Source organism: Notolepis coatsorum, assembly GCF_963971535.1.
Source record: "Notolepis coatsorum genome assembly, chromosome: 19".
NCBI classification, from domain to species: domain Eukaryota; kingdom Metazoa; phylum Chordata; class Actinopteri; order Aulopiformes; family Paralepididae; genus Notolepis; species Notolepis coatsorum.
Window position 1 is genome coordinate 59,618,595 of NC_140183.1, and position 12,861 is coordinate 59,631,455.

Below are 12,861 nucleotides of genomic sequence, written 5' to 3' on the forward strand. Positions count from 1 at the left end.
ATATGCAGGCATATAAGTAGGTATATAGAAGGATTATATGCAGGTTAGATATGGATATATATATATATAATATATATGCGGTAAGAATAAATAAATATACAGTATACAGCATTATTGTACATGCTTCCATGCAGTTTATACATATACCTATACACTTCAACCCGTTTGAAGTGTGTCCAGCAGGAACCTGGCTCCCACGGTCACAGTTGTGTTCCCTCTTCCTCTCTCTCCTCTGGGGAGGACGTGAAACCGTAGCCAGGCACGGTGCGGCCTTTCTCTCTCCCTCGCGGGGCTCTTATCTTCACTTCTTTTAGAGAACTGTTTCGAGGTTGAAAACAGACGGCTTCCATTAGGATATTTCATGCTCGCATAGTAGTTTCATTCGGCTCGACCTCAAGTATACTCGTGGAGTAGGATGGAGCGAGCGGATCATTTAATTTGATCTGTGTGTTTCTTCTCCCTCGTCAACTTGCTTTTTTGTGTGTCCCCCCCTCCAGGGACCCGCTTATGCTGCCGCTGCCGCACTCCGGAGAGAGAGAGCGACCGGGTGACGGAGACGGGATCTCCGGCTTCATCGGGGAACGTACGCATGTGGCCGTACGGCGTCAGTATTATGTGCTCTTCGCACAGCATACTGTAATACACACTCGTTATGGAGGTCAAAGGCTCTGCCACAATGTAATCAAACGGGAGCTCCGCCACGATGGTGTTCAGAGTGGCAGCGTGACTAAACTGCCCAGGCCTCCGCTGTGATTGGCTGAGACGATCTCCAATTCTGGGCCTCACTCCTCTCTACTGGAGCTTAGAGGCTAATGTTATGCTAGCCGGCCTTATTGTGGTCTTCTATGGTGGGAAATCTATTAATATAATCAGACAAAATGTTTGTGAAAATACTTACCTGACTAGTAATACAAGAAACTGACAACATGCAACAAGGTTTGTTTACATGTGTAGTGTTAATAAACATTGGAGTAAAAGAGACCTGTATTGTGAGTTATGATGGGCTAAGAAAGTTCCTAAAAACATATTTTTAAGTCAAAGTCTTCAAGGTCATATATGTATATGTGTCAAGGCTGTTCAGAACGTATTTTAGGCCCTTCTCTGGTACAGAACAGAACAAACAACCACTCAAACTGTGGGTTGATGATGTGTTGGAGAAATGCCTGTCAAAATGGCGTGGTTCAAATGGCTACTCCCATTAAATAGGAGCCAACAACGAGGTCTTTGCATCCAGATGTTCCCCCGAGTCTCGACTACAAGTGTGTGAAATCGGATTGTTCTTTTCGTTTGGGACTTTTGTGTTTTTAACCAAAAAGCGATGGGTGCGCCGTCACCTATTAGGAATTCACTGCGGCCAAAGCGGTGCAAGCAATTGTCTGCTATTTACAATAATCTCAAAAGGCTATTTTCCATCATCAATTATAATGGTCTCCAATTTAAATATATATATTTTCAGTACCAGCAGGAAAACGTTTGACCTCCCTACACTTGTCTGTTTGTGTAGGCTGTGTGTGCACGTGTGTGTACATAAGACACCAGAATCCTCTCTTGTCTATTAAACGTGTTTGTTGTCGTGAGAGCAGTTCTGAGTGTGTGTTTTGTCTCCCGAGGGGCAAGAGGCTGCAGACGAGGAGACAACCATGAGCGTGACTCTGATTTACTGTGTGTGTGTGTGTGTGAGTGAGAGGAAAGCTAAATGACAGGGTCTTAAAAAGAAAAAAGACGGGATGGAATTCATCTTTATGAGCGCCTAACTATGTGGGAGGGGACAGTTTCTGTTTTTATCCTGTCTCCAGAAGTATGCCAACAACAGTTTGGAGCAGTCCACATTTAAAGCCCCTCTCCGCTTCACACACTCGAGGAGGAGGGGGGGGGGGGGGGGGGGGGGGGGGGGGGGGGGGGAGTCGGATTGGGGCTGCGAGAGCTACTTTTACACACACGTATACGTAGGTATTTATGGACACTCATCGTCCTCATACTGTCTGCGTCATAGAAATGACGGTAGACAAATTCAGGTCGTTGAATTAGTGTCAAAACGCTATGGGAGTGAGTGTGTGTGTGTGTGTGTGGGGGGGGGGGGGTTATAACGCCGAAATATCACATAAGCTGCTTTGAATAAATTGCGCTGAGTGATTGTGAGAACTGTCCCGGGTACTTCGTAGTTCAGCCTCCGCGCGCGGCTACAGTACAGTAATGGAATTTTAATAAATAGTGGATTTGGCTCAGTGGAGGTGGTTTTATATGGAAAGCTACCCTATAGGGATGGGGAGAGAGAGAGAGGCAGTCAGAGGAAGAGAAGAAAGGGGTGGGTGGGGGGTAAATGGAGAGGGGTAGAGAAATCATGTGCAGATAAAGGGTGGGGGGGGGGCGATGCTGCCAAAGATAAGCACCAGATAAGCACCCCCCCCACACATACATCCCTGGAGGCAGAGTCCTCCATGTGATTGACACATCGTTAGGAGGCAGGCTTTCTTTACAGTGCAATATTTGATAACTCCGTCGCAAAGTATCACAAGCCTTAATTATGATTTGTGCGAGGGAATTGACAACAACTCCTTGGGGAGAAATCCTATAAAAGACTATACTCTGTCACACTCGCTCTCCCTCGCACTCTCTCTCTCTCTCTGCTCCCAGTGTGTTGTGTAATCCCGAGATTGGCATTAGCACAGAAATAAGGGCACGGGTTTAGGGATTTAGCAGGGCCTTATCTAAATTGTAATGCAAATTATATGAAAGCATGTGCATAATAACCACCGCCTCTTGGCGCAAGAGAGGGAGAGAGGGAGAGAGAGACGTGTATAGAACGCCGAAGGAACGACAGAGATAAAAAATTATGATGTCACTTGCTCCGGTGCTGCAGTGACACGCGCGTGGGCGTGTGACTGAGTCGTCCTCAGAAGTGTATATAAACAAAAGACACGTCAGTCACTCACAGGTGTGTGTGTGAGAGAGAGAGAGAGGGAGGCAGGTGGAGTTCACAGTAGTTCACGCTGGAATCTAATTCGGGGAGCTGCTGTGAGAACTGGAGCTTTTAAAACATTGCATTGACCTTGAGGGTGAACACACAAAAAAAATATGAAACATTAAAATAGAAATCGACTCTGAAGGGGGGGGGGGGGGGGGGGGGTTGCGTTTAGAGGTCAATTTTCCTGGGGCTACAAACAATACCTAATTATAACACAGCCATGCTCACACTGCCAACTACAAGAACACAAATCCCGTTGCGTGGAATGCTTATGAACGAGAAAAAACAAAACCTTGTGAACCACATCAGTGACTGTATTGTATATTTACTGCCACGAAGATTTTACTTTTTCGTATACACGATTTAAAAAAAAAAAAAAAAAAGCCAAGCCAAGCCAAGCCAAGCCAAGCCAAAAGCTCCATGCTTCGTCGCACTGTGGTAAATAGCAAATGTTTGTGTATGCATATTATGCTTGGCTCTTCCTTCTCGTCAGAGTGCCTGAGCTGGTGGATGGCTCTTGCGAAACTCTCAGTCATTCCAGGGCTGAGAGGCAATGGCAGACATGACCACCTCAGCACTCTCAGACAGGCTGAGACAGAAGCCTCTAGGAAATCAAATGACAAGGTCAGTGTGTGTGTGTGTGTGTTTGTGTATATCAGTGTGCGTGTGTGTCTTGTGACTGAGATGGCAGACTTCCCTTAACTAAAAGCACATGGTGGCCAGAACATGTATAGCAAGCAAACATCGCTTCTTCAAGTGAGACGGGAGCCTCAAAAACTAGCACTTGCTCGCCCGTTTAGTTTATTTCATCCGTTTTACTAGTACCAGAGCCGGCATTCTTCACAAAGTGCACCCTGGGGAGATTGGTCATTGTGGCAGGCTAACAACAGCAGACAGGCCTAGAAACGCCCACAGCGATAATAAAAAAAGAAAGCAGTTTACTGACAAGGCTGACAAGCGAGAGCCTATTGCGTTTTCATAACAAGCGGTGTAAATACATGACATCACCCACACGGTGACCTGTAGGCTATACGGGGAGGCTCAGAGGCGCACAGGGTCACCGCCGGTGGGCATGGAAACCGGATACGCGGGTTTCTATAGGATAAATATTTATCTTGTAGCAGAAGTCGACTAGGGTGGTTCTGTCTGCCCGCCGCTTACCGATCGAGAGCTCTCATCTTACCGATTTCACAGCCCAATCTCGCTTAAAATACGTAAATAAAGTACCCGTAGGAAATGTATGTTATGTTATAGCCATGTGTAAATATATGTACGTATTGTATACGTGATATATTTACTAATGATGCTTGTGGTACACTCACCACTAAAGCAAGCCACCCACCCCGATACAAACACCACAATACTATGATGATGGTTCGTCATACTAATAATACATGGTTCAATACTAAGCAAGATCGGGCTGCTTAAGACAACAAGACACACTTTTCTTTTTTTTTATCCACTTTTTCTCCCATTTTTTCTATTTTTCTCCCATCCCAATTTTCATATCGTCCAATTCAACCCTCCCCTGTCTTCGAACGTTGTTTCTTGCCTCCCACAAGCCGGCTGCAATGTGGACTAAGTCATACATAGCACGAGTCCCCTCCGATACTCGAGGTAACAGCCGTCGCATCTTTTCACCTGCGCGGCTCGATCTTTCAGCGTCGGGGGTCTGGGCTTTGGAGGGGCCCCGCCCCCATCGCTTCTTGATTCTACTGCGCAGGAGGCATCCTGTTCGAGCCTAGTCTCCAGTATTCGTTGCGAGCGCCTTGCCCACTGCACCACGTAGGCACACACAAGACACACTTTTCTGATAGCCAAACCCTAACCTTAACCACACTGTTACCTTAAACTAACCCTAACCCTTACCTTAACCCTAACCACAATGTTACCTTAAACTAACCATAACTTTAACCCTTACCTTAACTCTAACCACCACACTGTTACCTTAAACTAATCATAACCCTAACCACAGTTACCTTAAACTAACCATAACCCTAACCTTAACCACACTGTTACCTTAAACTAACAATAACCTTAACCCTAGCTTTCTATCTTAACCATAACCGTTAAACTTTCAAATGAACCATCATCATAATATTGCTGTCTTTCCATCAGGGTGGGTGGCTTCTTGGTCTAGTGTTGAGTGCACTTGCCCCCCATCACAAGCATCGTTAGATTGACTCCCAGTTGTGCCGTTTTTTTTTGCCCATCGGAAACGTAAATATATCATGTATGGCTATAACATAACGTACATTATGTACCTTTTTTCCTGTGGCCGATTAGTACTTTATTTACGTTTTCTGATGAGACCATGTTGCCAGGTAATAAAGATGGGCTGGTAATCACCCTGGTTGGCTCTCCCACCTTGTCCGTCACAATCCTTCCATAAAACAACTGTAAAGGTGTGAATGTACGATGTAGAAAATGCCTCTTGGGTCTACCGACTCTCTCGGGCTTCATTCCTTCATTCCTTTCCTCTTACATCTCCCAGCATTCCAGAGAAAATGTTGTTGGTCACAGAACAGAAAGTCAACAACAGAGTGCAACACACAAGCAGCCCACTGTGTGCATGCGATACAAAGACTTCCTGCTAAACCTGTAGTATTCAACAAGAGCTAGTCACCCTGACAGGCCGCGCCGTGGAGAGATGGCCCGTCTGGGCGGTCACCCCGACAGATGACACCATGGAGAGAGAGACTGTCTGGGCTAATTCCATTCCTGTCACTTTTGCTTTCCCAGGTACCCAAGTGTTGTTCACAGTATCGATCAAATTCAAAGTTCAAAAACATCACCGACGCCAAGATAACCGCGTCGACAGAGAAGAGTACGGCGACCCCCCCCCCCCCCGGAGCGACAAAACAATCGAGGAAAAAACGTGCAGCGACGGGTGTGGCAGCTGACCCGTGCATGCGACTGCCACACGGGGGTCAGGGTGCTATTTTAAGAGCTGAAGCCACAATGCCTGCGTTATAACCAAGGCCTCTCAGGGTTTTCTTTTTCTTTTTTTCCTGACTGCATTCCTACGATGCAGAATACTCCCACCCACCTCAGCTTTAAGCCAGAGACCTGCATTTGATTAGGAAACAACACGGAGCCAGGGGGAAAAGAGGCTGGAGCATGTCGTATTTTAAATTGTTCTCCTTGGCAGTTTGATCATAAACCTTCTCGGGGTGAAAGATGACGGCCGACTGCAAATTTGTTCCCCATTAAGACAACTTTCCAGCTATAGGCTGCAGTCATTTTACATACATTTATCAATGTAACACGTTCCCTTTCTGCACGAAACAAAGACGCTACGAAGCGACAGTACGGTGGGATTTTTATTCTCAAATAAAGTCGGTGCGGGATATATATATACATATAAAAGACTATATACTCTATAAATATAAAAGTTTCTTTTGATAACAAATAAACGCAAAGCAACATGTTTTCAAAGCCATGACTGTAATTGCACAGTGGAGCCGTCAACACATTTGAACGAGCACCACAAATTTGACAAAAAGATGGAAGCCTCAGGGGGGGGGGGGGGGGGGTCTGATCAGCCTTTCAGCGTAAAGTCAGGGCCGTTGGCTCAGTGGAACAGATACAGGCCAGGTCGCTGGTTTACAGGTCGGGCCTGTTTTGCCCTTAAACGTCAGGCCTCGCTCTCTCTATCTGATGAAGCAGAGCTTTGTCCTGTACGTGTCTGGCAGGTGGCGAGAGTGAGCCGCTCACACACACACACACCTCCGAGGACAATGGAGAGGTGGAGCTTCTCCTATCCCGGCTGCATCCACCGGCATCTCATTAGCACAGAGGTGATCAATGCGCGGAATGAGAAATGACTACTTTTAAAAATCTACCGTCCTCACAGTCATGGCCTTTAACATGTCACCCGTTTAGAAAGTATTCGAATCATCAGCAATGAATATCCTATCAAATGAAGAAGAAAAAAACATACAATCTGAAATATATGATTAGGTTTGCAATGCATATTTTGAATGTCTAATAAAAAAAATACATTTTCCAATTGTGTAATACATCTAGTCGTATAGTCATATCTTTAAGATTGACAACATTACTGTTTTTGTTGTTGTTTAATGATCTTTAGCCGACTATAGATTTACTCACAGCTAGTTTTGGAAAAGGCTGCAGCAGGGCTGGTATTTCAGCTGTCTCGACTTGCTGAGCAGTGCAGCTGTCTTTGAGTCGCTGTGCAGTGCAGCTGATGTGTGTTTGCCCCCCAATTATTTAAGCTTTGCATCTCTTCCACAGCACTATGGGAAAGTCTAAATATAAGGCACCAACATGAGCCAAAACTGCCCGCCTTGACGGGCAGAGATTTCCTCTTCATTTTGAAGTACAATGAAGACCGTTTATGAAAAACCCTATTATTATATAAAAACTTCATTATCATTTTGTAAAAATCACCAAAAAGACCACCTTACATTTTTGGTGCAATTATTTGTGCTTTATTTGGGGGGGGGGGCAAAATGTTATCCTCTGAGCCTGAGGTACAGGCTATAAAAAAAACAGCTGTAACAATGAACCATGTTGGCTACACAATCGGCACACAATCCCCAAACCTATATCTCTGTTCTTGTCAAAAAAAAGAAAATGCTGATCTTTTTCTCTCTTTTTTTTTTTTTTTTTTTTAACCAGGCATTTTCGAGCTCTTGTACAGTTGGACAAAAAAAAGTTCAGCCGATTAATCAGGATAAGACCGAGAGCCACGAGGAAGCCTTTCACGGGACCCTGCCTAGAATAGACCCAATGTTCACAGGCAGTCCCGCTTGATCAAAGACATAAACAATCCTCTCCCAGCGGGGTCCAGAAGCGAGTTTAGGTCACAAGACCTTAGGATCCTTAATGCTCAGCTGGCTCTTCATGACAAGTAGGTTATAATTCCATTATGTCCCAAGAAGTATGAAAAAAAAAAGTTTTTTTTTTTGTTTTTGTTTTTTTGTTTTTAAACAAAAAGGGAGAAACTTTTTTTGATCTTTAAATACAAATATATACTTACAAAAATCTCACAAAATGTTTATGTACATTAAAAACATCATATACCAATGAGTGTCTCTGGCAAGATTATCATTCAGTCTGTCAATGAACGCAGCAGTCTCTGTGTGTGTGTCTCTCTGTGTGTGTGACGTTGTTGCCCAGCATCAGAGAGAGAGAGAGAGGCCCCCAGGGTTTTTTAACAGGTGAGAGATCACACCGTGGTCTCTCCCTGTTTGCTGTTGGCCAGTCTCGTGTAAAACCTCCTCCACGAGTTCAGCGTCTTCCCGGACCAGATCCAGAAGCCGGAGGTGATGCCCACAATGAGCGTCATCAGGTACTTGATCATGAACACGGTGAAGTCGGGGCTCATGCTCGGGTGGCTCTGGACGGGGCAAGGCACGGCGTACGTCTTGCACGTCTGCCCGACCCACGTGCGCTCCCACTGCTCCCGGAAGGCCTGCTCGTAGAAGTAGCACGCGATGACGATGGTGGCGGGCACCGTGTAGAGGACACTGAAGATGCCTATCCTCACCATCAGCTTCTCCAGCTTCTCCGTCTTGGTGCCGTCGTGCTTCATGATGGTCCGGATGCGGAAGAGCGACACGAAGCCCGCCAGCAGGAAGGAGGTGCCGATGAAGAGGTAGACGAAGAGCGGCGCCAGGACGAAGCCGCGCAGTGCGTCCACGCTGTTGACGCCCACGAAGCAGACGCCGCTGAGCACGTCGCCATCCACCTGCCCCACCGCCAGGATGGTGATGGTCTTGATGGCGGGCACCGCCCACGCCGCCAGGTGGAAGTACTGCGAGTTGGCCTCGATGGCCTCGTGGCCCCACTTCATGCCCGCCGCCAGGAACCAGGTGAGGGCCAGGATCACCCACCAGATGGAGCTGGCCATGCTGAAGAAGTAGAGCATCATGAAGAGGATGGTGCAGCCCTCCTTCTTGGTGCCCTGCACCACCGTCCTGATGTCGTTGTCGAAGCGCTCGTTGCAGACCACCTTGTCCTCCAGGAGGAAGCCAGCGATGTAGGCGATGGACACCATGGTGTAGCAGCCCGAGAGGAAGATGATGGGGCGCTCCGGGTAGCTGAAGCGCTTCATGTCCACCAGGTAGGTGAGCACCGTGAACAAGGTGGAGGCGCAACACAACACCGACCAGATGCCTATCCATATCCGGGCGAATTTCAACTCCTCCTCGCTGAAATACATCATCCCGTGAGATCTCTTCGGTTCACAGGGCGCGCCGCAATCCTCCTGTCCGAGGAAACGGTATTTCAGGTAAGAGGGCACCTTCAAAGAAGCGGGACACTTGAACTGTCCCTTTACATTCCGATTCTCGTACGGGGGCTCCGTGACGTCCGGGGTCGGGTGGGCCGGCGCGCTGCTTTTGTCCGACATGTTCTGCCCGACGCACAGCTCACCGGCGCCGTGCACGGGGAACGACTCGCACGCCAGACTTTCCGGCCACTGGAAGCCGAACTTGTTCATCAGCGCCTCGCAGCCCTGTCTCGCCCGCTCGCACAGCGACCGGCACGGCGGCAGCGCCTGCTCGAGCACCGTGCACACCGGCGCGTACATGGAGCACAGGAAGAACTTCAGGTCGGGGGAACACTGCACCTTGACAAGCGGGTAGAACTGGTGCACCTCCAGCCCCGCGTCCTCCTGGTTGGTGTGGCCCAGCAGGTTGGGCATGATGGTCTCGTTGTACGCGATGTCCGTGCAGAGCGGGATGGAGATGGGCTGGCAGAAGCCGTGCTCCGGGATGGACATCCCCCGGTCACCGTACTGCTGTCCGTTTATTACGCGGAAAAGCCCCACGTTCAGCAATACGGTCGCGAACAAAAACACACGGGGGAGTTTGTTGTAATCCATTGTGCAGAAATTACGCACCATAGCCATACTTTTCTCGGGTTGTTCCCAAACTACCTCCCCGGTCAGAAAGCCACTTCCTTACCGCTCCGTTGGCTTCTTCCTCTGCCGTGAAAATACTTCGGTGTTCTCGGTACCTCGGTCTCTCTTTACCGACGCACCCCCCCCGGTGATTATTTCAACCGGGTCTCCCCCCCAAAAAAGTATACCGAAGTGAAATAGTGTTATGGAAATTCGTTGGATGATATTATTCACACACACACACACAGACACACTCCGTCTCGGTGGAGCTGCGGTTCCTCAAGCTGCCCGGCGCGTTGTGTCAGCTCTCCAGCGCCGCCGTCCAAACCTGTTTCCAGGCGCCCTGCTGTCTCCGTGCTCTCTCTCTCTCTCTCTCTCTCTCTCCTTCATATGGAAACAAGGGAGGGACTAAACAGATGGCAAGATTCAGGGAAGGTCCACATCTTTCGTAACGCGTTGCGTGTGGACTGAGGAGGCTCTCTCTATCTCTCTCTCTTATGAATAAAAATGGTCTCGACTCTGAGTTATATTCGAAAACTTTCTTACTATTATTGAATAATGGCAAACGTGACGACCGAAAACATCTCCCTATAAATAGTTATTTTTCATATAGCCTTACAAATAATAAACGACCACCGTGACAATAACACATTATTATTATTTGTTATTATCGTATCGTCACAAACAATCATGTATTTTGAAGAGGAACCAGCGACCGGCGCCATGGTAATAGCCCTAATCTTTTCACTCTACTCCCGAGCCCCAGGGGGAAGGGATGAAAGTCATTTGTCTCTGTGAGCCCCGGGGATCCGAAGGCTTTCAAGCTCAGCTTCTTCCACTGTGGTGCTTGGAGAAGGGGAGCGGTGGGAGAGAGAGGGGGGAGCAGCGCGGGGAGAGAGAGACCAGACTACTGGGTTCCTCTCACTGGGACACCACGTCCACGGACCGTCCACCGGGCCCCGGGGTCCTTCACCTTTCGCTGGCTTTCAACTGTACACCTGCAATACTCTGACAGCTCGAATCATGCCGCTCACTACAACTGATATTACTCATTGTAAACATTGTATTTTATTCTTATTACTTTTTTTTTTATTATCATGTTTACTCTATGATATCTATCTATTTTATTATTTGTATTTTATTATTTAGTATTTTATTTTTTTATTATTTTTTAAACATACACATAAACAAACATGACAACACACGATTAGATATACAAGCATTGTTAACAGTGCACATCAAATTAAATCACTGTTTAAATAAATGTCTTATACAAGATATGCCCCTAATACCTGCTATCTATTCCCCTACACACATTATGCTCTTGCTCGCACCCCCCACCCTGGACCCCCCAATGGATAATCCATCCATTGCTGTATTTTATTATTTGTATTTTTGCACAATCAACAATCAAGGTTGTTGACAATCACTATGAATTTAAAATGGGGGACCCTGATGTAAACAAGACGAAAGTCTTTCTCTGGTCTGCATCCCCTTAACAATTGTGTGTATTGAGCCGTACTGTATTGTACCCATTCTGCAATCTGTTAAATAAAGTTTTCATTCATTCATTCATTCATTCAAGGCGGGCATGGCCACCTACATTTCACTTTGTGTTTCGTGTATATGTGACAGATAAAAACTCTTGAATCTTATTGCATTTAGCAGTAATGGTCTGGAGAATACAATTACCAACATCCAGTCTTTATACTGTAAAATAATAATAATAATAAACTTTATTTGTATAGCACCTTTCATAATTGCAGCCAAAAGTGCTTCACAGCAGTAATGTAGACATAAAATAGACAAAGGCATACACTGAGCATGAATATATATAATGGCCCATGGTACATGGTATAGGTCTACTAATATGTGCAGAAACAATACTAGTAGAACAGAAGAGTACAGTTTGTGTCATGGACGGACAAATGACAGTCAAAAGGTCCCGTTATCAGATCTTTCTAAATGAACTGTGGTGAGTATTCAAAATGTAGGAACAGAATATAGATGATCCCTAATGCAGACCAAGGCTTTCCAACTGACTGGCTGCTAGTAGGATGGACCACTGCAACACTTCCGGTACTTTGAGCTCATGGGGGGGAGAGAGAGAGGGGGGGGTCCACGTCAAGGCTCTAATCAACATTCATTTATTTAACACCCCCCCCCCCCCCATGTAACGCAGATGTGCAGTGGTCTATCGGAACAGGCAAAACAAAAGTGTGTAATGTATATTGACATGGGCATGTTGGGATATTTTGTTCCTCGCTGCACCCAGGAGAGAGGCATACAAAAACTCCAAATGACTCGTGTTACCAAAAGTCTTTCTTTACTTATTACATGTCTCGCCCAGTGGGCTATTATGAGATGAAGTTGTCCAAAAGTCAATCTGTTTCAAAAGAAGCGGGAATGCCTTTTGACATCGTTGTTGTAAAGACAAAGCTATTATTTACTTTTGAAGTCCTAAACCCCTTTGCCGGGTAACGTGGCAACAAATCCACTTAGTAGACATTAGAGGGAAGATGTGAGGGGAAACAATTAAGATAAGATAAGAGATTATTCCTTTATTGATCCCTTTGGGGAAATTTGGGCTCATAGCAACATGGGGGGGGGGGGGGGGAGTGGAAGTACATGCAGGTATGGGCAGGGTAATAGAAAGACATGGATATAAGCAATATGATTAGATCTGGTTATAAAAATAAGTTAAAAAAAACAATATAATTAACTGATTATAAAAAAAAAAGAAAAGAGTGTAAACAAATAAGGATACTGCAGAATCCATTAGTGACGAATATGACCAGAGAGGAATGGATCAGGGGTCCACTATAGTATATGGTGCCTATAGTACTCGTATAGGCAGTCGAAAAGGGGTGGCCCTCGATATATAAGAGTTTATACTTTTGAACAGTTGAAGACAAGCTGAGAGAAATTAATCTTACATGAGACAAGAGGACACGGAGAGTAGACCAGGCTGGATGACGTCAAATCGCCAACGCCTTATTTCCCAAAGGGAAAGGGTAAGTCAGTT

At 46.3% G+C, this 12,861-nt stretch overlaps 1 protein-coding gene across 1 annotated transcript; it reads right to left on the minus strand.

Annotated features, from left to right (window-relative positions):
* Positions 1-6,275: 6,275 nt before the first annotated feature.
* Positions 6,276-9,818, minus strand: fzd1 (frizzled class receptor 1; the record flags this gene model as incomplete). Its single annotated transcript, XM_084337011.1, has 1 exon — positions 6,276-9,818. The coding sequence occupies one exon, from the start codon at positions 9,816-9,818 to the stop codon at positions 8,160-8,162; it is 1,659 nt and encodes a 552-aa protein (XP_084193137.1). The 3' UTR covers positions 6,276-8,159.
* Positions 9,819-12,861: the final 3,043 nt, after the last annotated feature.